A 24,125-nucleotide genomic window follows, 5' to 3' on the forward strand; every position below is an offset into this window, starting at 1 on the left:
CTGAATGTAACTCTATTAAAATGCTGCTCAAGTAAAACAATTATTAAACATTAAATTAACTTAATCTCTCAAATCTCATACAGTCTCTTATGCTGTCTTTTGAATCTAATGTCTTCTCACTGAGCTGTTGTCTTAAATTTTTTTTTACTGTTTTTCTATTGGAAAAGGTACCTTTGATAGTGTCTTCTGAGAGATTTCTTTGAGAGTCCTTTCACATTATATGTGCTGTCATGTTCAATGGCAGTTGTTGTGACTAATTTTCAAAATGGCCTTTTTAAATCCCCAAGACTTGTATTCTCTCATTGGTCTGATGTTGTCAATATGATCAAGTTAAAATTCAGTTGATTTTTGGTATCCTGGGCATAATTTTAAATTAATTGGTTAAATTCAAATCCAGTTGTCTTAACATCAAAATACAACCATATGCTGATTGTTACGTATTATCAATTCTCATCACTCTCTGCACCTGTCAAGCTAATCACAGATGCACGTGCTGTTACAATCTCTCCTCAGAAAAGGCACATCTCTCTTAAAGTGACCATTTAGTCTTTCAACTTCGTAACAAAAGGATTAAGAGACTGGGTTCTTTCCTCTTGAATATAGAAGGCAGCTGTGAGAGGGTGATCTATTATCTAACAATAATTAATGACTAACAATTCAAATTATTATATTTAAATAAAATAATATAAATTAAAGTTATTTTGATGCTAGGCACAGAAAGTTCCCACACGTGGAAAGAGCAATCCCAATAGCCATCAATATTATGTAATTTCTAAAACCTTTGTATGGTCATCACAGCAACCCTCTCATCTTTACTATAATGAGCATCCATTTTGCAAGTAGTTGTTACAACATTTTATTTATAAGAGGGAATGAATAGTTCCCCTAGACTATATGTTTGACTCCATAACATGACATCATAACTGTGTTAAGGCTGAGTGAGTTAAACTATGTGGAGCCACAGCTCCACCTAAAAGTAAAAAGAAACTTCTTTACACAGAAAATATTGAGAATACGTAACTGGCTGCCAAGGAATGGTTGAGGCAAATAAAATGTATTTAAAGGGACTCTAGATAAGCTGCTGATGGGGAAGGAACATGACTTTAAGCTGATAGAGTTGGATGGGTTGGGAGAAGACTCATAGGGTGCATAAATGTTAGCTTGGGTAGTTTGAGCTAAAACTGGCCTGTAATTTTGTTTTCATGTGATGTTATGTAATTCCAGCAATTGTGACTCTTCAGTAAGCATTTAATTCATTGCAAAGTTTTATTTTCATTCGTGGAATGTGGGTGTCAATGGCAAGGCCAACATTTAACTATACAAAATGGTGGTGCGGCCACACTTGGAATATTGTGTACAGTTCTGGTCGCCCCATTTCAGAAAGGATGTGGAAGCATTGGAAAAGGTACAGAGGAGATTTACCAGGATGTTGCTTGGTCTGGAGTGAAGGTCTTCTGGGGAAAGGCTGAGAGACTTGGGTCTTTTCTCATTGGAAAGAAAAAGGCTAAGGGGGGATTTGATATAGGCATACAAGATGATCAGAGGATTAGAAAGGGTAGACAGTGGAATACTTTTTCCTAGGATGATGACGTCAGCTTGTACGCGAGGGCATAACTACAAATTGAGGGGTGATATTTTAAGACAGATGTTAGAGGCAAGTTCTTTATGCAGAGAGTGGTAAAAGCATGGAATGCCCTACCTGCAGTCAACTCAGCCACGTTAGAGGGATTTAAACAATCCTTAGATAAGCACATGGATGATTTTGGGATAGTGTAGGGGGACGAGCTGAGAATAGTTCACAGGTCGGTACAACATTGAGGGCCGAAGGGCCTGTTCTGTGCTGTATTGTTCTATCTTCTATTTGTTGCTTATCCTGAATTGCCCTGGGGAAGGTTCGTGGTGAGCTGCCTTCTTAAGCAGCTGCAGTCCTTGAGATGTGTGGTCACCCGCTGAGACAAGTTTTTGATCCAGATTTGTCAATTAATTATATTTAAATTCCATCTGCTGCCATGGTCGGGTTTGAACTTGTGTTTCTGGATTACTGGCCCAGTGTTATTACCGCTGTGGTAGCATCTCTCAACTGCTTTAGGACAACCCGCGGCCACGAAAATGAAAAGAAAACTTGCATTGATGCAAGACCTTTCAAACATTGACATATCCTAATTGTCACTTTCTATTTACTGCGCTTTGTTTTATTGCAGGGTGGAACATGCACGGATGCATGCCAAGCACAGAGGGCACGAGGCGATGCATGCCGAGATGGTGCTCATTCTCATTGTTACCTTGGTGGTTGCACAGATTCTTCTCGTCCAGTGGAAGCAGAGACATGCCAAGTCCTACAATGTAAGGGTGTATTTATTTCATACAAGGCAGCATTAAAAGATGATTGGCAGGTCAGATGATTGGACAGAGCAGAAAGAATTCTAGAGAAAGAGTAAATAGTTGATTAGGAGCAAGTAATTAGTGTCTGTGAAAAAGCTGGCTAGAAGTATAATAACAAATACCAAAAGTTTCTATTGGTATTTTTAAAAAGTGAATGTTGATGATCTAGAGTGAGAATGGGAAATTAATTGTAGATAGATAAATTTTTGTTAGGCAAAGGTGTTAAGGGATATGCAAAAAATAGATCTGTGGAGTTAGGCCATAGATCAGCCATTGAATGATGGAACAGGCTCGAGATGCTGAATGACATACTCTTATTCCTGTTGTTCCTGTGAAATAGATGACGTGAGCAAATTTTTTTTTTCTGTCTTCACTCTTGAGGATGCAAAAATAATTCCAGTAATAGCTGTAAATCAGGAGATGGAAAGGAGAGGAAAGTGGTACTGAGCAACTGAATAACCTGTGAACTTGCAAGTCAGATGGAGCCAGATTAACAGAGATTTAAAATGAGATAGTGGTGTGTTTCTATTAATTTTTCAAAGTTTCTGTTTCTGGATGAGTTCCATGAAATTGAAAAAATTGACATGTCTACTCAAGGAGATAGTGAAACAGGAAAATATAGACCAGTTAGCTTGATATTTTTGAGAGAAGATGTTAATCGATCAATGAGGAGTTTATACCTTGCCATTTAGAATTACTCCAGGTTGTTGCTAAGAATTGTCATAGGGAATTGTGCAAGAAAAATTGCATTTAACCGATTTTTAAGGAGCTGTTTTGAAGGATTAACATGCTGTGGATATCAAAGAGCCAGTAGTTGCTCTGAACTTGGATTCCCAGAAGGCATTTGTAAAAGTGCCACAAAAGTTACAAACTTAGAGCTCATAAGATATAGGAGCAGAAATTAGGCCATTCAGCCCATCGAGTCTGCTCTGCCATTCAATCATGGCTGATAAGTTTCTCAGCCCCATTCACCTGCTTTGTCCCCATATCCCTTGATAATCAAGAACCTGTCTATCTCAGTTTTAAATATACTCAATGACCTGGCCTTCACAGCCTTCTGTGACAATGAATTCCATAAATTTCCCACTCTCTGGCTGAAGAATTTTCACCTTATGGTATAGGGAGTACAGATTAGCATGGATAAAAGCGTGGCCAGCTGGCAAAGGCACGGTAGCTAAATTTGCCAATGATCCAAAGATAGGTAAAGCAGATGTAAAGCAGTTGTAGATAGATATAGATAGGTTGGATGAGTGGGCAGAAATCTGGCAGGTGGTGTACAGTGTGGGAAAGTGTACCTCATTTGTTCAAGCGTTTGAAATATTTTGCCTTTCCAGGGTTATCTGAGGTGTATTGGGCACTTGACAGGACCAAATGAAGGAGTTTTGGGCCCTTTTATGATTTTGTACGATATTGAGTGAGAAATGATCTGATTAGGGTGATCGTTATCCCACAGGATATGAACAAGTTGCTTGGGCCCTATTTACAAGGTTGCTGATAAGACCAATCTTATAATGTATGGAGCTGTGGAAATTTGAACATGCATATTGACCAATGAAGGTAGGTTATTGGGGGTAGTTGGAATGTGAAATTCAAAGCACAAATAGATCAGCTATAACCTTAATGAATGGCAGAACAAGCTCTGTTATGTTGTGTGTTAGAGGTAGTACACAGCATACCTTTAAGAAAGATGCTCACGTCCTATTTAAACAGTGTGTGACCTGAAGGCAGAAAGGTCTCAGGCTTCACCTTAACTGGGAGCCACTTGAAGCATGATGTAATTAGCTTAATATTAACCTAATATTAACTTTTATATAATGACCTAATCTAAATTGTAATACTCATATATTATGAGTTGTGATAAACATCTGTTGAAGCTTTCAGTGCTAAGTTAGCCATGTCCAGTTCTTATGTTATGGGGTCTAGCATAAACATTGCCACATCAGGAACAAATATCCTCCTGGAGGCAAAGCCCACACCAAGGTGGCAGTTCACTAACTATGACATAGCACTATAGACTCAAAGGGTCAAATGGCCTGTTTCTGCTCTTAAGTCATTTGTGTATATGTTACTGAATGAATAACCTGAAGAACAAGAGTTCAAAACCCATCATAGGTAGTTTGAGAACTTAGATTTTAAGAAACCCCCATTCTCTTATTTCACGGGATTGGAGATACAAAAGAGTAGAAACAGCTTCAGTCATATAAACCAATATTGAGACTGCTTCTGAAATAACTGCATCGTTCTGGTCCCAGGCCTTCCGGAGATGTAATGCCCATGGAGTGGATGCATCGCAATTCATCAGAACATTGCTACATTCGTAATAAGGATCATGACTTGGAGGTGCTGGTGTTGGACTGGGGTGGACAAAGTTCAAAATCACCCAACACCAGGTTATCGTCCAACAGGTTTATTTGGAAGCACCAACTTTCAGAGTGCTGTTCCTTCATCAGGAGCAGTGCACCGAAATCTGGTGCTTCCAAATAAACCTGTTGTACTATAACCTGGTGTTGTGTGATTTTTAACACCGTAATAAGGGAGTTAAATTGCGAGAACACATTGCACAGTTGAAACTTGTATTCCCTTGTAGATTAAGTAGTCGTCTAATGGAGACATTCAAAGGATTTGGTAGGATAGATGGAGAGAAACTCTTTTCTCTGGGTAATGGTACTAAAGGATGTAGTTAATTAACAAATCAGCTATGATCTAATTGAATAGTGGAGTAGACTCTGAGTTGGATGTTCTGCAGTAATGGTGACCAATTAATCCTCTTTAGAAAAAAAGCAACTGTCTGTACTAGGTGTGTATGTCATGTGCCTCCAGTCTTAGGCCAATAATAACTTAATTCTTAAAATAATTTCACTGGATATAGGTGTCATTGGCTAGAACAGCATTTGCTTGAGAAGGTGGTGGTGATCTGCTGCAATGCAGCGCTGCAGTTATGGTGCAGGTATACCTGTGGTGCTGGTAGGAAGGGAATTTGACCCATTGACACTGAAATAGTGATGATAATTGCCTTCTGAAGTGCCTTAGCAAACCACCCAAGTAATGGCCAATAAATGATGTACTCATCATGTCTGATTAACAGGAATAAATATAAAAAAGCTAGAAAAGTGTGTGGTGGAGGGTGGGGTACACCTTGTGATTGGAAATATTAGCATAAAGATGTAGAATCCTTCCTTTAATAACGATCACCCTAATCAGAATATGCTCAACGCTACTGAAATGTTTCTTGTCTCGGACTGTAAGAATAACATGTATACTGCAGTGTGAATAGCTCCCAACGGGGTTGATTGCATCAAGGCACAAAAAAGGTAACCAATGCTCAGGGGATAATCAAGGAGAGGAGGAAAGAAGGATCTAGCTGTTTGCTTTTATTCTCCTGAGAATGGTGACATAGTTTACTGGTCCCCTGTTGTCCTTCTGAATCTTTAGGATTTATTGATTGCCCATACTAATTTTTTTGTTGCAGCACCAACAACTTACATTTATATAGCATTTTTAATGTAATGAAATGTTCCAAGGTGTTTCACTGGAGCATTCAAAAACAAAGTAAGACACCAGGTCACTTAAGGAGATATTAGGGCAAAAGCTTGCTCAAAGAAGTAGGTTTGAAGCAGCATCTTGAAGGATGTAAGTGAGCTGGAGAGCTGTAAGGAAAGAATTCCGGAACTTAGGGCTCTGGCAGCTGGAGATATGGTCCTCAATGGTGGGAAAAATTTGACTGGAATGTGCAAGTGGCCAGAATTAAAATGCAGATATCTCGGGAACATTGTGAGGTTAGCAGAAATTGTGGAGAAAGGAAGCAGCAAACTCATGTAGGAATTAGAAAAAAAGGTGGCAATGCTCTGCATCTTAATTTAATGCAATCTTTATTCTAATCACTATTCTTTGTCAAGCAGTTGTTCTCTATAAATAAAAGCAATTTCCTTTCTATGGAACTTCCTATTAAGCTCTGCAGTATTCTGGAGAGAATGAGGGCTGGAGTTCGGAATCAAAAAGTGTGATGCTGGAAAAGCACAGCAGGTCAGGCAGCATCCGAGGAGCAGGAGAGTCAATATTTTGGGCATAAGCCTTTCATCAGGAATGTGGGGGATAAATTCCCCACATTCCTGATGAAGGGCCTTTGCTCAAAACTCCGACTCTCCTGCTCCTCGGATGCTGCCTGACCTGCTGTGCTTTTCCAGCACCACACTTCTTGATTCTGCAGTTTTCTGTTTAGTTGCCCCTTCGTCGCTAGGCCGATGTGAGATAATTAAATCAACCCCTGAACTGCTGTGCTCTTCCAGCACCACTAATCTAGATGTGAGATAATTGACAATAGAATTAGTAAAGGGAGGTCATGCCTGACAAACCTGTTGGAATTTTTTGAAGAGGTAACAAGTAGGTTAGACCAGGGAAACCCAGTGGATGTGGTCTATCTAGACTTTCAAAGGGCCTTTGATAAGGTGCCACACGGGAGGCTGCTGAGCAAGGTGAGGGCCCATAGTGTTCGAGGTGAGCTGCTGGGATGGATTGAGGATTGGCTGTCTAACAGAAGGCAGAGAGTTGGGATAAAAGGTTCTTTTTCAGAATGGCAGCCGGTGACGAGCGGTGTCCCGCAGGGTTCGGTGCTGGGGCCACAGCTGTTCGCATTATATATTAATGATTTGGATGAGGGAACCGGGGGCATTCTAGCGAAGTTTGCCGATGATACGAAGTTAGGTGGACAGTCGGGTAGTACTGAGGAAGTGGGGAGGCTACAGAAGGATCTAGACAGGTTGGGAGAGTGGTCCAGGAAATGGCTGATGGAATTTAACGTGAGCAAGTGCGAGGTCTTGCACTTTGGCAAAAAGAATAAAAGCATGGACTACTTTCTAAATGGTGAGAAAATTAATAAAGCCAAAGCACAAAGGGATCTGGGAGTGCTAGTCAAGGATTCTCTAAAGGTAAACATGCAGGTTGAGTCTGTGATTAAGAAAGCGAATGCAATGTTGTCTCTTATCTCAAGAGGGTTGGAATATAAAAGCAGAGATGTACTACTAAGACTTTATAAAGCTCTGGTTAGGCCCCATTTGGAGTACTGTGTCCAGTTTTGGTCCCCACACCTCAGGAAGGACATACTGGCACTGGAACGTGTCCAGCGGAGATTCACACGGATGATCCCTGGAATGACAGGTCTAGCATATGAGGAACGGCTGAGGATCCTGGGATTGTATTCGTTGGAGTTTAGAAGATTAAGGGGCGATCTAATAGAGACGTACAAAATAATACATGGCTTTGAAAAGGTGGATGCTAGGAAATTGTTTCTGTTAGGCGAGGAGACTAGGACCCGTGGACACAGCCTTAGAATTAGAGGGGGTCATTTCAGAACAGAAATGCGGAGACATTTCTTCAGCCAGAGAGTGGTGGGCCTGTGGAATTCATTGCCGTGGAGTGCAGTGGAAGCCGGGACGCTAAATGTCTTCAAGGCCGAGATTGATAGGTTCTTGTTGTCTAGAGGAATTAAGGGCTACGGGGAGAATGCTGGTAAGTGGAGCTGAAATGCGCATCAGCCATGATTGAATGGCGGAGTGGACTCGATGGGCCGAATGGCCTTACTTCCACTCCTATGTCTTATGGTCTTATAAATGGTGAATGGGAGTTTACTTTTTTTCTGCTGCAAGTTCTGTGTTCTGAAAGATGCTGCCTGAAGGGTCAGTGGAATCTGATCTAATAGGAACCTTCAAAAAGGATCTTGTTAAATATTTGAAGGGAGCAAAATGGTTAGGCTGTGGGGAAAGAGCAGGGGAATCGATTAATTGGATAGGGCTTTCAAAGACACACAGGCTGAGTATTGCTGAAAAGATAGATGTGTTGCTTAAGTATTTCATCTTGCATTCATCAGGACAGTATAAGAATACCAAATTTGAAACTATTGCAACAGTTTATTGTACAGGGGAAAATGGCACTGATTGGTAACTGACTGACCTTACTATGGAAAAAGTAATGGGGAATCTCAGCCAAATTTGGAATTCTTGCATTTCTCCTGAAGAGTGAAAGGGAAAATGTTTTGGCAACGTGCCACTCTTTAAATCAAAATTTAATTTCTGTATTGCCAAATGGGCTGAATGGCCTCCTGCTGTACTGTCAGGTTCCGAGTGAAGTATGTCTTAATGCTATGTGATCTTGTCTCTCCTTGAAACACTCTTCCTCAAGAGGTAGAACATTCAAACACAGTAAAAATGGGCATAATTATGGCTTGAATTATTGTGTGAATGTGAGTCACAAATTCAGACCAGACAGCAAATGAAATTCTTTCACAGTGAGTGGGGTTTAATAAGCTACAAGAATACTTTGGGTGCAGCATAGACATCAAAACAAGCAGAATGCCAGGCTGGGAGAAGCTTTGAATGTTGTTGTGGTTTTGTTCGCCGAGCTGGGAATTTGTGTTGCAGACATTTCATCCCCTGTCTAGGTGACATCCTCAGTGCTTGGGAGCCTCCTGTGAAACGCTTCTGTGATGTTTTCTCCAGCATTTATAGTGATTTGTATCTGCCGCTTCCGGTTGTCCGTTCCAGCTGTCCGCTGCAGTGGCCGGTATATTGGGTCCAGGTCGATGTGTTTGTTGATAGAATCTGTGGATGAGTGCCATGCCTCTAGGAATTCCCTGGCTGTTCTCTGTTTGGCTTGTCCTATAATAGTAGTGTAGTCCCCTTCGAACTCATGTTGCTTGTCATCTGCGTGTGTGGCTGCTAAGGATAGCTGGTCATGTCGTTTCGTGGCTAGTTGATGTTCATGGATAAGGATCGTTACGTGTCTTCCTGTTTGTCCTATGTAGTGTTTTGTGCAGTTCTTGCATGGGATTTTGTACACTACGTTGGTTTTGCTCATGCTGGGTATCGGGTCCTTTGTCCTGGTGAGCTGTTGTCTGAGAGTGGCTGTTGGTTTGTGTGCTGTTATGAGTCCTAGTGGTCGTGGTAGTCTGGCTGTCAATTCAGAAATGTTCTTGATGTATAGTAACATGGCTAGTCCTTTGGGTTGTGGCGTGTCCTCATTCCGTTGTCTTTCCCTTAGGCATCTGTTGGGAAAGACAACTAAATGAGGACATGCCACAACCCAAAGGACTAGCCATGTTACTATACATCAAGAACATTTCTGAATTGACAGCCAGACTACCACGACCACTAGGACTCATAACAGCACACAAACCAACAGCCACTCTCAGACAACAACTCACCAGGACGAAGGACCCAATACCCAGCATGAGCAAAACCAATGTAGTGTACAAAATCCCATGCAAGAACTGCACAAAACACTACATAGGACAAACAGGAAGACACGTAACGATCCTTATCCATGAACACCAACTAGCCATGAAACGACACGACCGGCTATCCTTAGTAGCCACACACGCAGAGGACAAGCAACATGAATTCGACTGGGACAACACTACTATTATAGGACAAGCCAAACAGAGAACAGCCAGGGAATTCCTAGAGGCATGGCACTCGTCCACAGACTCGATCAATAAGCACATCGACCTGGACCCAATATACTGGCCACTGCAGCGGACAGCTGGAACTGACAACCAGAAGCGACAGCGACAAACCACTATAAATGCCGGAGGAAAGATCACAGAAGCGCTTCACAGGAGGCTCCCAAGCACTGAGGATGTCACCTAGACAGGGGACGAAACGTCTGCAACACAAATTCCCAGCTCGGCAAACAGAAACACAACAACGAGCACCCGAGCTACAAATCTTCTCACAAGCTTTGAATGTTTTTCCCAATGATTTGTTTTGGGGCACTACCATTTTACCTCCAGGATCTAGTCCAGGCTGTAGAGGTGAAAGCCTCAGCTTGGTGTGTCTCCAGTCACAAGGGCTCTGTATGGCTCGCTCTCTCTCTCTCTACACGTGTATTGACTGTGAGTGTTATATTAAATATGTCTTCTGTTCTCATGCAGCTCGTGACACTATTCCAGATGTGGGTTGTGCCCCTGTATTTCACAGCTAAACTGCACTGGTGGAGGTTTCTAGTGATCTGGGTGCTGTTCTCATTAATTACAGCATTTGTTACTTTCCGGGCAACACGGAAACCATTGGAGGGAACGACGCCCAGGTAATGTGCTGTGTGAATGAGGCCGATCTGTTGGGGGAATTGTATCCCATTTGATCATTCCCATGTTCTGTGTAAATACCAACTATTTCCTAACTACCATCAGCTCTGAAGAAGTGTCACTGGACCCCAAAAAGCTACCTCTGATTTCTGTCCACGCCTGCTGCCAGACTTTTGCAGTAATTTTTGTTTTGTTTCTGATTTCCAGTTTCCTCAGTTCTTTTGTTTTTTTTCCCCCCCATTTTTTAAATTTCCATTTCTGTTTCAGCTATAGATAATGATCCAGTGTTTTCACATGCACACAGCTATGGCCACAACCCCATGTCCCTGTTGGATGGTCAGGGCTGTGGGGGAACTGCCCTATTAGAGGGTTACTCCTGTGGGAGCGTCACCCTGTCTGAGGGCCAGGGGAACATCATCAGTGTTTTGGATGTTAAACCGATCCTATTGTCCTCGAGGGTCACTATTCTTTGGTATGCTGACATTGTGGAATGTTATATGAATGCAATCTTTCTTTTTGGGCACTTAGTCTAAGTAACAATTCAGTGCAGTACTGACAGAATACTTCCTGACGTCTCCTTCTAAACTTGCTTCTCAATGCTTATTGCTTCTTTGCCTGCTCCTGGCTCCCACTCCCTGCTAAACCTACCCACTCTCCACTCCTCATTTGTTGTCAATCTGTTACTCCAAATTGTCATCGTATCATTAAATCAGGCATCTCATCCTACTGCAAAGGAGAGTTAGTGTTCGCAACATGAATCGGAAGTCTCTTTCTGGTAGTTGATTATTATTGCCAAATTGACGCAATGCTAGTTTATGGTGGGAAGCGTAAGTAACTTGTCCACCTTCAGGAGGAGAGGAATTTTAGTTCTACTAAATAATTAAATTTACAATAGAAAGCTTGTCTCAGTAATGGTGACCATGAAACTCATCGGTTGAATTAAAAGCCACCAGGTTCACTAAGGTCCTAAGGAAAGAAATTGCCTACACGTGACTCCAGAGACAGAGCAATTTTGATTGGATAATTAGGGATGTACAATGCATGCTTGCCTAGCCAGTGATACCCATTTCCTGTGAATGAATGTTTTTTAAAAGAAAACTCGTTGTTTGGCCGAACGAGTCTGTGCTGGTGTTTACTATTCACATGAGCCTCCTCTTATTTTGCTTTATCAGTCTCGATGAGAAAACAGTTAATAGAAGCTGTTTTGTGCTCGAGTTCACCAGGAAACAGAGATAGCCCAACTCGTCTTGCAAGACTTTATACACTTCTTAAAAGTTTGTTCATGGAATATGAGCTTTTCTGGCTATGCCCATATTTCTTGCTATTTCTAATTGACCTTGAAGGTGGTGATGAACTACCACATTGTACCACCGCAGTCCATGGTATAGGAACACCCACGATACTGTTAAGGAGGGAGTTTTGGGATTATGACCCGATAGCAGTGAAGTCATGGCAATTGTATTCCCAGTTCTTGAAATACTGGGCAAAATCAGCAAGTCTGGCAGCATCTATTGGCGAGAAAAGCAGTTAATATTTCAAGTTTGTTAGGAGTTCAACAACCGAGGTTGGGGTCAGATGGAAACTTGCAGATGGTGGTGTTTCCATACATCTGTTTCTATGCTCCTCTAAATAGAGTCATGGATTTGGGAGGAGCATGTTGTAGGTTATACATGCTGCTACCTTTTGTGCGTCAGCGATGAAGGGAGTGAAGTTTGACATTGGTGAGAGGTAACCACTGCCGCTAGTTTGTCCTGAGTGGTGCCAAGCTCCTTGATTGTTGTTAGAGCTGCACTCATCCAGGCAAATGGGAAGTATTCCATCAAGATGCTCATTAATGCTTTATTGATGGGGGAACAGGCTATGGGAAGACAGAGGTGTGTTTCAAACTACAGAATTCCTCGTCTTGCACCTATTTTTGTAGCCACAGTATTTATGACCAGTTCAGTTTCTGGTCACTTATGACCCTGAGGATGATGGTAATCATTGTCTCTTTCTTTCCTCTTATTCCAGGCTGGTTTATAAATGGTTTCTCCTACTCTACAAATTAAGCTACGCTAGTGGGATTGTGGGCTATGCTGGAGTAATGTTCACCCTCTTTGGCATAAATTTATTATTTAGGTAAGGATATTAACATTTAATTTCCTTTAATAAAACTTGATTGAATATGTGGATCAGTTGTCAATCTTTCAGTTGTCAAAAGTAGTTATGTAGCCTTGAGGTAAGTGAACAATTCTCTGTTGTGGAGATGCAATAAACACAGCAGCAAAGTCAAATAAAGGAAAAATTGCGAAAAGCTGTTTGGTAATGTTATTGTTTCATATCCTGGGATTCCTGGGTTTCACAATTGTGAAACCACCATTGTCACATTGACTGCAGAGGTTGAAAGATCTCCACCTTCACCTTCACAGGAATGCTGGAATGGGAAGTAAATACAGGCCTTGCCACTGATAGCAACATTCCTGCGCCAAGGTTAAAGGTTAAAGAATAATACATTGCTGGGTTCCTTAGGTCACTAGACAAAGGAGGAAAAGTAGACCATTCAGCCCATTGAGTCTGCTCTGCCATTCGGTGAGATCATGGCTGATCCGATAATCCTCAACTCCATTTTCCTGCCTTTTCCCCATAACCCTTGCTTCCCTTACCTCAGCCTTGAATATACTAAAAGACACAGCTATGCCAGCCCTCTGCATTAAAGAATTCCACAAATTCATGTCTTGTTAATCGTTAATATATTGTGAAAGGTTGAGCTGTCGGTATTGTGATGTCCCATGTTCTGTGAAAAGCCTTTCGTGAAATGTCCCATTTAGACCAAACAGGAGCTGGGGAGTACTCAGACTAATAATTTGGTTTCCTGGTAATGCAATCAATAGGCATAACCCGAGGTTGCTGTGGCTAGGAACAGCCAAGAAGCAAGGATAAATGGAAAACCTGTGGCACTGTTATTCTTTAACCTGTCTTTATGGAATACAAAAACAAAAACAGAAGTAACTGGAAAAGTGCAGCAGATCTGGCAGCATCTGCAAAAATAAAACAGTTAACATTTTGGGTCTGAGGAAGGGTCACCGGACCCGTGACATTAACTTTAATTTCTCTTCACAGATACTGTCAGACCTGCTGGAACTTTTCCAGCAACTTCTGTTTTGTTTCTGATTTATAGCATCCATAGTTCTTTTCGGCTTTTATTCAGGAAATGGAATACTTAGGTGACAGAATACAAACAAAGTTTCCTTTGAATGGAACGGTTTTCTGTTTGGCAGTTTTTAAACAGACGCTGGTGTTGAAAGCAGATCTCTGACAGTAGAATGGAATGAAGACTGTTAGTGTTTGCTATATAATTGGTAAGTGCAGAGAGCTGAAGACAGAAAGGGCAAGGGAATGTGGACTAGGAACAAGATCCATCAATGTTTGTGGTTAGAGCTTAACAAACCACTTAAAGGAGTTGGAGAAGAGACTCTGGAAATTCTGTGCCATAAGCACTGTTAAGACATGAGTAAGGGAACGTTTATGGATATGTGTGAAATGTGGCTCAGGACTTCAGAAGGAATATAGCTTTTACTGGAAATAATTGAGTGAGAGATCTTGTATAACAGAGACTCAGTTGGAAAGACTGAGAGAAGCATTTAGTCCCAACTGGTGCAGGGGGAATGTGAGTGATTGTAACTACATAAGGAGCATCTTGTATTGGCTGCTGAAAATGAAATCATCCTTTCATTTAAAGTATTATTCACCTTTTAATTTGAATAATGTTGATTTTTTTTTTAGTTGGTTTGTTACAGTAAAAAGTTTTAAATTGTAATCTTGTCCAGCAGTTTTCTTTTGTTATTGTGGAGATACCTTACCTCATTTGTTTTTAAAAGTTTACCGGTCTCTCAGGGTCATATCATCATTCCTCAGTTGGGTTTAGACTTATTTACCCATAGGGCCTTTCAATGAGAGTGGACTTCAATCAGCTATAAGCAGGTTTTGATTGTCTATTCCAGAAGTGAAAGGAGGTGCAACGCTGCATTATGCTGCTTCCTGGGCAAAAGCAAAAGCTGAGTGATTGTAGATTAGAGATTTCCTGGGACCTACAGATGTTCACAGCTTTATCTTTGTCTTATACTCATGAATATAATTTTTCAATTGGAATTTTGAATACATAAAATGGTTACAACACAGAGAGGGACTTTGCTGGCTCTCTGCAAGAGCACTCACCTAGTTCCACTCTCTCTCTTTTCTCCCCCACCCCTACCTCCCCTGCAGTCTGTTTCTCTTAAGATAATTAGCCAGTTCCTTTTGAAAGTTCGAATTGAATGTGCTTCCACGACACACTCAGATTGTGCAGATCCTTCCAGATCCCAACACTCCGTGTAAAGATGTTTCTCCACATTTTGCCTTTAGTTCTTTTATCAATCATCTTAAATCTGTGCCCCCTTGTCTTCCATCCTTCCATCAATTGGAACAGTTTCTCCCACTCGACTCTGTCCAGACTATTCATTACTTGAAATACCTCTGTCAAATCTCCTCTCAACCTTCTCTTTAAGAAGAACAGCCCCAGATTATCCAGATACATACAAAGGAAGAGGAGCAGTACACCATTCAGCCCCTTAAGCTTGCTCTAGCATTTAGTTAGATTATGGCTGATCTATTTGTGTGTCGAATTCCTATCTACCCATATAACCATTGATCCTCTGCTTTAAAAATATTCAATGATCCCTCCTCCAGTGCCCTCTGAGGCAGTGAGTTCCAAAGATGCACAACTGCGAAAGAATTTCTGCTCATCTCAGTCATAAAATGCAAACATTAGTTTTAAAGGTATGCCTCTTAGTTCTGGATTCATCCAGAAGAAGAAACTTGAATCTATATCCACCTTATCAAGACCATTCAGTTTCTTACACATTTCAATCAAATCATCTTTTGCTTTTCTAAACTACAATGGAAGTAAGGCCAGCATGCTAACCTGTATTCATCATTGTTCATTCCATGTACCAATCCAATAAACTCCTAGAATCGCCTTCAACACATTTACATCTTTCCTTAACCAAAACTATTCAGTTTTTGAGATCTGGCCTCTGCCATTTCCCTGTGTAACTGAAGCATATCATCCTTAGTTTTGTGTTCAATTTCTCTCAATGAAGAATGGCAAACTGTATTACGCTTCTTGATTATCTTCTGTTCTCCATTCTCCCCAGGCGCCTGAAGACCCTCATTCCTGGAACTGTTCTCATGAATCTGTTCTGTTGACCCACTAAAGCTTTCCAATCTTTCCTAAAGTATTATACCCTGAAATGAGCACAGTACTCCAGTAGAGGGTGAATCTGTGTTGTACAGGGTTCACCTCAACTTCCTTATTTTTCTACACAGGACTTGAGAGCTTAACCTTGAAATGTTGACTCTCCTGTTCCTCGGATGCTGCCAGACTGGCTGTGATTTTCCAGCACCGCACGTTTTTGAATCTGATCTCCAGCATCTGCAGTCCTCACTTTCCCCTTCAAAACGTTAGCCATCTTCTGTCCTCAGATGCTATGAGAGTTGCCAGCAATTTCTGTTTTGCTTGTTCCTTACCTTTTGCCCTGCAAATTTTCTAAACCACGTGTGCCCCTTTTCCTTGACCTGTCTCTCAACTTTCTCTGTCTGCCCTGTCACCTTTTGTAGATTCATGTGCATTTATCCCAAGATTACCTCTGCTCTTGCACCCCCTTTAGAATTGTACTTTTATTTTGATTTCTCTGTCTTATGTTTTCTATTAAAATGAATCCACCACTCTTCTCTGCACCAGATTACATTTGCCTCTCTCCACACATCCCAACAACCTTCAAATGTTTATTCAATTCACTATTGAAGTTATAATTGAACCTGCTTTCACCAGCTTCTGCCTTGAAGCAGTTTTTCTTTATTCCTTCCTCCAAAAATTAAGGATGATTTTCAACTCCATATAAAGGTGAAAGGTATTAATAAATCTGAGACAGAATTCAGGAAAATGTGAATTCAGAAGACTGTGACACATTATAAAAAGGTAACTTAGAGTCATAGAGTTGAACAGCATGGATGTAGACCCTTTGGTCCAACATGTCCATACCGACCAGCTATACTAAATTAATCTAGTCCCTATTTGCCAGCACTTGGCCCATATCCTTCTAAACTCTTCCTATTTATGTACCCATTCAGATGCCTTTTAAATGTTGTGATTGTACCAGTCTCTACTTCCTCTGGCAGCTGTTTCCTTCTACATGAAAAAAATGTTCCTTTGGTCCTTTTTAAATCTTTACCTTCTCACCTTAAACCTATATCCTCTAGTTTTGGTCTTCCCTACCTTGGAAAAAATACCTTAGCTATTTACCCTATCCACACTGCTCATGACATTCCAAACCTCCATAAGGCCACCCTTCAGCCAATGATGGTCCAGGCAAAATAGCCTATTAATCCTCTCCCTATAGTTTAATCCCTTCAACCATGGAACATCCTTGTAGATCTTTTCTGCATCCTTTCAAGTTTAACAACATCTTTTCTATAGCAGGGAGACCAGAATTGAATGCAGTATTCCAAAAGTGGTCTAACCAATGTCTTATACGCGACATGCAACATAACCTCCCATCTCTTATACTTGATGCACTGACCAATAAAGGCAAGTGTACCAAACACCTTCCTCACTAACCTGCCTATCTATGATTCCATCTTAAAGGAACTATGAACTTGCCTTACCAAATGAAGTACTTCACATTTCTATAAATTGAACTCCATCTGCCATACCTTGGCCCTTCTGATCAAGATCCTGTTGTACTCTGCAATAACTTTCCTGGAGGGTTTTAACAGGTTTAGCAGCCTTAAAAGAGGATACATGTGCAGGCCAAATGAGATTTATCCCAAGTTGTTCATGGAGGCAATTTAGAGAGATTGCAGGGGCTGAGACAGTAAATTTGAAATTGTTTCTAGCCGCAGGTGAGATGCTAACAAACTGAGGACTGCTAACATTGCCCCGGTGTTTAAAAAAAGGAGAGGAAAGGACAGACCAGATGATGGTAGAGAGATGTTTCTGTGACTGGAAGTCTGTTCCAGTGGGATTTTGCAGTGCTGGGTGCTGGGACCCTTACTGTCTATGTAGTACACTAATTACTTGGATTTAAATGTAGGGGATATGATCAAGAAGTTTGCAGATAATCTGTGAACTCCAGAGTGGGGTAAATGGAGAGGAATATTGCTGTAAACTGCAGGAGGATAACAGTCGAGTGGTCATGTGAGCAGAGCAGTGACAAATTGAATTTAACCTGGAAAAGGGTGAGGTAATGCATTTGTGGGGGTGGGGGATTTGCTAACAAAGCAAGAGATTACACTGTGGTTATTTTGGAACTGTATAAAATGCTGGTTAGGCTACAAGTAGAGTACTGCAGGTAATTCCAGTCACCACGTTACAGGAAGGATGTGATTGCATGTGAGAGGGTGCAGGTGGGATTTACCAGGATGCTGTCTGTGTTGGGGCAGTTGGAGGTGGGGGGGGGCGTGGTTTGAGCTGTGAGGAAGAGTTGGTTAGGCTGGGATTGTTTTCTTTGGGGTAGCAATGGTTGAAAGGAAACCTGATAGAGGTGTATAAGATTGGGCAAAGGTAGAGTGAATAAGGCATTTTCCATTACTAGAGAGATCAGTAATGAGGAGCATAGATTTGAATGTTTGTAAGTTTGCAGATGACACCAAAATTGGTGGTGTACTGGACAATGAAGAAGGTTATCTAAGATTACTAAAAAATCTTGATCAATTGGGTCAATGGGCTGAGGAGTAGCAGACGGAGTTTAATTTGGATAAATGTGAGATATTTCACTTTGACAAAACAAACAAGGGCAGGATTTATAAAGTTAATGGGAGGGTCCTGGATAGTGATGTGATGGAACAGAGACGCCTAGGGTTCATGTAAATAATTCTTTGAAATTTGCATCACATGTAGACAGTGTGGTTAAGAAGGTGTTTAACACACTCTCCTTCATTGCTGAAAACTTATGCGTAATGGAGTAAGGACGTCATGTTCAGGTTGGATGGGACAGTGGTGTGGCCTCTTCTGGATTATGTCCAATTCTGGTCGTCCTGTCATTGGAAAGATGTTGTTTAGATTGGAGAGGGTTCAGAAACGCTGTACCAGGATGTTGCTGGGAATAGGAGGTTTAAGTTATAAAGATAGGCTAAGACAGTTTTTCTAACTGGAGCATATGAGGTTGAGGGTTGCCACGAGGGATGTTGATCAGGTGAATAGCAAGGTTTCTTTTCTCTAGGGTGGGGGAGTTCAAAACTAGGGGGCGTGTTTCTAAAATGAGAGGAGAAAGATTTAAAAAGGACATGAGGGACAACTTGTTTTTGCACAGAATGTGGAACGAACTGCCAGAAGAAGTGATAGATGCAGGTATAGTTACAGCATTTAAAAGACATTTAGATAAGTACGTGAATAAGAACAGTTTGGAGGGATATGAGCCAGACACAGGCAAGTGGGGCTACTTTAGTTTGGGAATGTGGTTGGCATGGATAAGTTCGAGCAAAGGGTCTGTTTCCATTGTGCATTGTGATTCTATAAAGTCAGCAGTAAGTAGGAAGACTAAGAGGAGAGTTGAGGATAAATCTTTTCACTCAGAACGTGGTGAGTTCCAGACTCTCACCACCTAAAAGCGTGGTTGAGTTAGAAACACTCATAATATTTAAGCAGTATTTAGATATTCAATTGCAATGTCATAGCTTCCAGGGCTGTGAGCCGTGAGTGGAAAATGGGATTAATGTAATCGGGTCTCTGAATGGTGTAGGCATGTTATGCTGAATGGCTTTCTTCTGTGCTGTAAAGGTCTGAGAGTATTGGAGTGAAAGAAGCATAGATCTGTTTTGAGGGAACCTGAATAAACATGAGCAAGGAAAGGATGTGGTGATACACTGCAATGGGGTTGGGAGGAGGCTTGACAAGTGTAAACACCATAGAGACCTGTTGGGCCTGATTCTGTTGGGTAAACACCATAGTTTGTTGTGTGTACACTTGAGCTGTAATGAAGCCATAGAGCCTGTGGATGGCGGTGTTTCTCCCTGAAGAAGCCCAGGCTGCCTGCTGTCAAATACAGTGAGACGTGGCACAAATGCAGCCTGTTGCAGCTGTAGAGGAACACCCGGAAGGGTGAGGCCTGTGAGAGTCAGCTACTTACTGAGGGGATCGAGGAGAAAATGATGCGCGATTCCAACACCCCCCACCCGGAACCTTAACCGATAAAGAAAGTGACTGGCAGACTAGAAACACTAGGGGAGGGAGTAATTGCAATGTATTGATGTTAGAATTGATTGCAGTTGGACTATAATGTTTTAATGGACAGCACTTGAACACACAAGGAACAATAGAAGGAAAGTAGAGGGTGCAAAAGAAGCATTACAAACAAAATTAGATGTTTCTGGAGAAACTCAAGAGACCTGGCAGCATCAATGGAGAGCTAACATTTAGAGTCCAGTGACACTTCCAGATCTAGCAGCAGCTAAAAAATGGTGCAATGATGCTGACGGAGTGCGATGGGAAAAGGAATGAGTGGGTAGGGAAAAGACAGAGAGATAAAAGGGTAAGCAGACAAAAGTATTTAAAAAGCCAAGAAAGAAGAGAAGCTGGATAGGTGATAATGGGAACTATGAACTGCATTGCAGGGGTAGGTAATAAATGATGGAGGTTATTAAACTCGATGTTGAGTCCTGAAGCCTTTAAGGTGCTTAATGGAAGACAAGATGTTGTTCTTTCAGCTTGTATTCACAGGAGCACTGCAGTAGACCTGCAACAGAAATGTTGGCTAGGAAAGACAGTGATATGTTGAAGTGGCAGGTAACTGGAAAGCTCAAGATAATTTTTATGGACACAAGGTAGGTGTTTGGCAAAAATGATCCCTCAGCTTGGGATTCTGCGATTCTGCTCCTCCTCCTCTCCCCCCCCACCATTGTAGAGGAGACCACATTGTAAGTGGTGAGCAGATTACATTGAATAAAATGCAAGTAAATCGCTGCTTCACCTGGAATGTGTGTCTGGAGGCTTGGATATAAAGGAGAGAGGGAGGTAAATGAGCTGATGTTACATTCTGCATTGCATGGGAAGGTGTTTAGGGGAGGAGGAAGAGTGGCCATGGGTGTCCTGGAGGGAGTGGTCCCTATGGAAGGTTGACAAGGGAGGAGAACGGACTGTGTGTCTGGTAGGGGTGTCACACTGGAGGTGACAGAATTGGTGGCTAATGATCTTCTGGATGTGAATGCTGGTGGGATGGTAGGTGAGGATGATATCTGTGTTGTGGGAGGGAAGAGAGCGCGTGAGGGCTGAAGTGCAGGAGATGAGTTGAACACCACTAAGGGCCATGTCAATCATGGTAGCAGTGAATCCTTGTTTGAGGGAAAAGATTGACATGTCTGAGGCTGATGGGGAAGGTGGCATCATCAGATCAGAAGCAACGGAGACTGCGAAACTGGGAGAATGGAATGGAGTCCTGACATGAAGCAGGTGTGAGATGCATTGCAAGGCTCCATTCTCAAGGAATACTCAAAACTCAATATTATTCAATCCTCATAGGAACCATATTTTACTAAGTAAACAAGGGGCACAGTAGGTGGCTCACTCAGTGCTGAGTCACAAGGTCGTGTGTTCAAGTCCTACTCCAGAGACTTGAAAATATAATTAATCTTAGCACTCCCTGTGTGGGACTGAGTGAGCGGTTTTCGGATGATATTTTTAAAAAAAATCCCTGTCCTGTCAGTTGAATCATAGAATCCTTACAGTGTAGAAACAGGCCATTTGGCCCAACAAGCCCACACTAACCCTCCAAAGAATAACTTATCCAAACCCATTCCCCTACCGTATTACTCCTGTTTACCCCTGACTAATGCACCTAGCCTACACGTTCCTGAATCCTGTGGGCAATTTAGCATGGCTAATCCACCTAACCTGCACATGTTTGGAGTATGAGGGGGAAACCAGAGCACCTGAAGGAAAATCACTCCAACACTGGGAGAATGTGCAAACTCCAAATAGACAGACGTCCAAGGCTGGAATCGAGCCCGAATCCCTGGCGCTGTGAGGCAGCAGTGCTAACCACTGAGCTGTCTTGAGATCCTGTGCAGGCCAAGTATTTCATTGGTTGTATAGCACTTTGAGGTGTCTGGAAATTTTGAAAGGTTGAATAGAAATGTTTCTCAAATCCTTATTTCTAAAGGCTATAAACTGTACACAGCCTGAAAGAAACAAATCATAATTTGCAGACGTTGAGGGCCAAAATCAGAATCTAACCTGCAGATTTAACATTAGTGAACAAGGGATCAGTCTGTGAAACATGCTTTCTGGAAAGCTGGTGCATCTAGTTTGAATCATACAGATGCAAATTTAATGTGCTGCTTTCTGAAAATAAAATATTGGTTACGATATGACTCCATTTTACATGTTTCCACTCTGCAGTTTTAGAAGGAGAGCAAGAGATAATGGAGGCCAGCTTTCGTCACTGAACCAAAAATTCAGAGACTGAAATAATCCCCTGGGTGCACAGCAGATGATGAAATTTGAATTTTAAAAGAACTGATTTAAGCTTATAATGCTGATGACCATGATACCATTCTTGATTATTGTAAACGCCCATCTGGTTCACTAATCAAGCAATTTGTCATTTTCATGGAATCGGACATTTCAGGTAGTGCCACAGCCATCACCATCATCATCGCTTGGTATGTCCTTTTTGACTGGCAGGACAACCCTAGCAAAGGTGGCGGGAAGGTGGAGAAAGCTTGTTGAGGGTGAAGTCAAGCCGAACAGTACAGTACTTACTGAGTGAGTGCTTTTACATTGAGACTTCTAAAGTATCCCACTGTGCCACGACCTTTGCTGGGTCTGTCCTGTGTTACAACACAGGGATAACAAGCCATACTAAATCAACCTCAATATCACTAAATTTAAAACACCTCATGATCATCAAAGTTGCCCAATTGTTTGTAGCTGGACTTTACAAAGAAGCAATCGTGGACATCAAGTTTATAACTTAATAAATTTTTAATTTTAATAATGTAACTTTAGCAGGACACAGATAAACAATGCTGCAGGTAAAGATGTCCTGAAGCATGGTACATTGGCAAGACCGAGCAGACGTTATGACGACAGTTGAATGGACACTGTGCAGCCATCACCAGGGAGGAGTGTTCCCTCCCAGTTGCGGAACACTTCAGCAGTCTGGAACATTTGACCTCAGATCTTCGGGTGACCATCCTCCGAGATGGACTTTGGGACAAGCAACAACACAAATGGCTGAGCAGAGACTGATAGCCAAGTTCAGTACCCATGGGGATGACCTCAACCGTGACCTTCGGTTCATAGGTGACCCCACTGCTCTATATGCTCTGTGTTGAAGGAATAGGTGTGTACTGTATCTTTGAGAGACAGGAAGCTGATAAGGGCTGAAAGCACAGAGTATGCTGAACAATTTAAAAATATAACATTAAGTTGACACAAATAGTTGGTGCTATGTTGCCATGGTACAAAAATGAATTCAAATTCGGCAGGTTCATAGCTCCTTGAAAGTGGAGTCACAGGTAGATAGGATAGTGAAGGCGGCGTTTGGTATGCTTTCCTTTATTGGTCAGAGTATTGAGTACAGGAGTTGGGAGGTCATGTTGCGGCTATACAGGATATAGGTTAGGCCACGGTTGGAATATTGCGTGCAGTTCTGGTCTCCTTCCTATCGGAAAGATGTTGTGAAACTTGAAAGGGTTCAGAAAAGATTTACAAGGATGTTGCCAGGGTTGGAGGATTTGAGCTATAGGGAGAGGTTTAACAGGCTGGGGCTGTTTTCCCTGGAATGTCGGATGCTGAGAGGTGACCTTATAGAGGTTTATAAAATCATGAGGGGCATGGATAGGGTAAATAGACAAAGTCTCTTCCTTGGAGTGGGGAAGTGCAGAACTAGAGGACATAGGTTTAGGGTGAGAAGGGAGAGATATAAAAGAGACCTAAGGGGCAACTTTTTCACGCAGAGGGTGGTGCGTGTATGGAATGAGCTGCGAGAGGAAGTGGTGGAGGCTGGTACAATTGCGACATTTAAAAGGCATCTGGATGGGTATATGAATAGGAAGGGTTTGGAGGGATTGGCCGGGTGCTGGCAGGTTGGACTAGATTGGATTTGGATATCTGGTTGGCATGGACGGGTTGGACCGAAGGGTCTGTTTCCATACTGTACATCTCTATGACTCTAAACAGCAAGGCCATCTAATTAATATCCACAATCGAAAGCCCAAACTTCATTGATTGTAACCCTCAATCTCTCTCAGGCAATCAGATGGGCACACACAGTTAAGGGATAAATCATAAAGAAAATAAGAGTTGTAATTTGCCAGTTCAATAAATACTTGGCCTGATGGATACCAGGCCTGTTGAAGTCCTTGGAGAATCATAGGGGAGTAAAGCTATGCGTCTTGCTTGAATTCCTAAGTCATTGGTTAATATAAACAGTTTTACTAGACGTCTAGAAATATTTAGGTAAAAACAAGGACTGCAGATGCTGGAAATCTGTTTAGGTCAGTTGGCTGGTTTATTGGTTTGCACAGCACTGTGGGTTCAATTCCCATCACTGGTTTGAAGTTACCATGAAGGACCCTTCTAGAAATAATTGCTTATTTCTTACAGGCTTGGATCCTTTCATCAGAACATTTAACAAGTTTGTAACTGGAG

General features: G+C 41.8%; 1 protein-coding gene across 1 annotated transcript in view; it reads left to right on the forward strand.

Annotated features, from left to right (window-relative positions):
* The window catches only part of LOC140481087 (E3 ubiquitin ligase RNF121), a 78,294-nt gene that overhangs the window by 18,911 nt on the left and 35,258 nt on the right, over positions 1-24,125 (forward strand). The window contains exons 3-5 of the mRNA XM_072576732.1: positions 2,202-2,343; positions 10,307-10,461; positions 12,470-12,577. Coding sequence (XP_072432833.1) covers positions 2,202-2,343; positions 10,307-10,461; positions 12,470-12,577 — 405 coding nt within the window. The remainder of the gene's footprint in view (positions 1-2,201; positions 2,344-10,306; positions 10,462-12,469; positions 12,578-24,125) is intronic.

The sequence above is a fragment of the Chiloscyllium punctatum genome, chromosome 9 (assembly GCF_047496795.1).
Source record: "Chiloscyllium punctatum isolate Juve2018m chromosome 9, sChiPun1.3, whole genome shotgun sequence".
NCBI classification, from domain to species: Eukaryota; Metazoa; Chordata; class Chondrichthyes; order Orectolobiformes; family Hemiscylliidae; genus Chiloscyllium; species Chiloscyllium punctatum.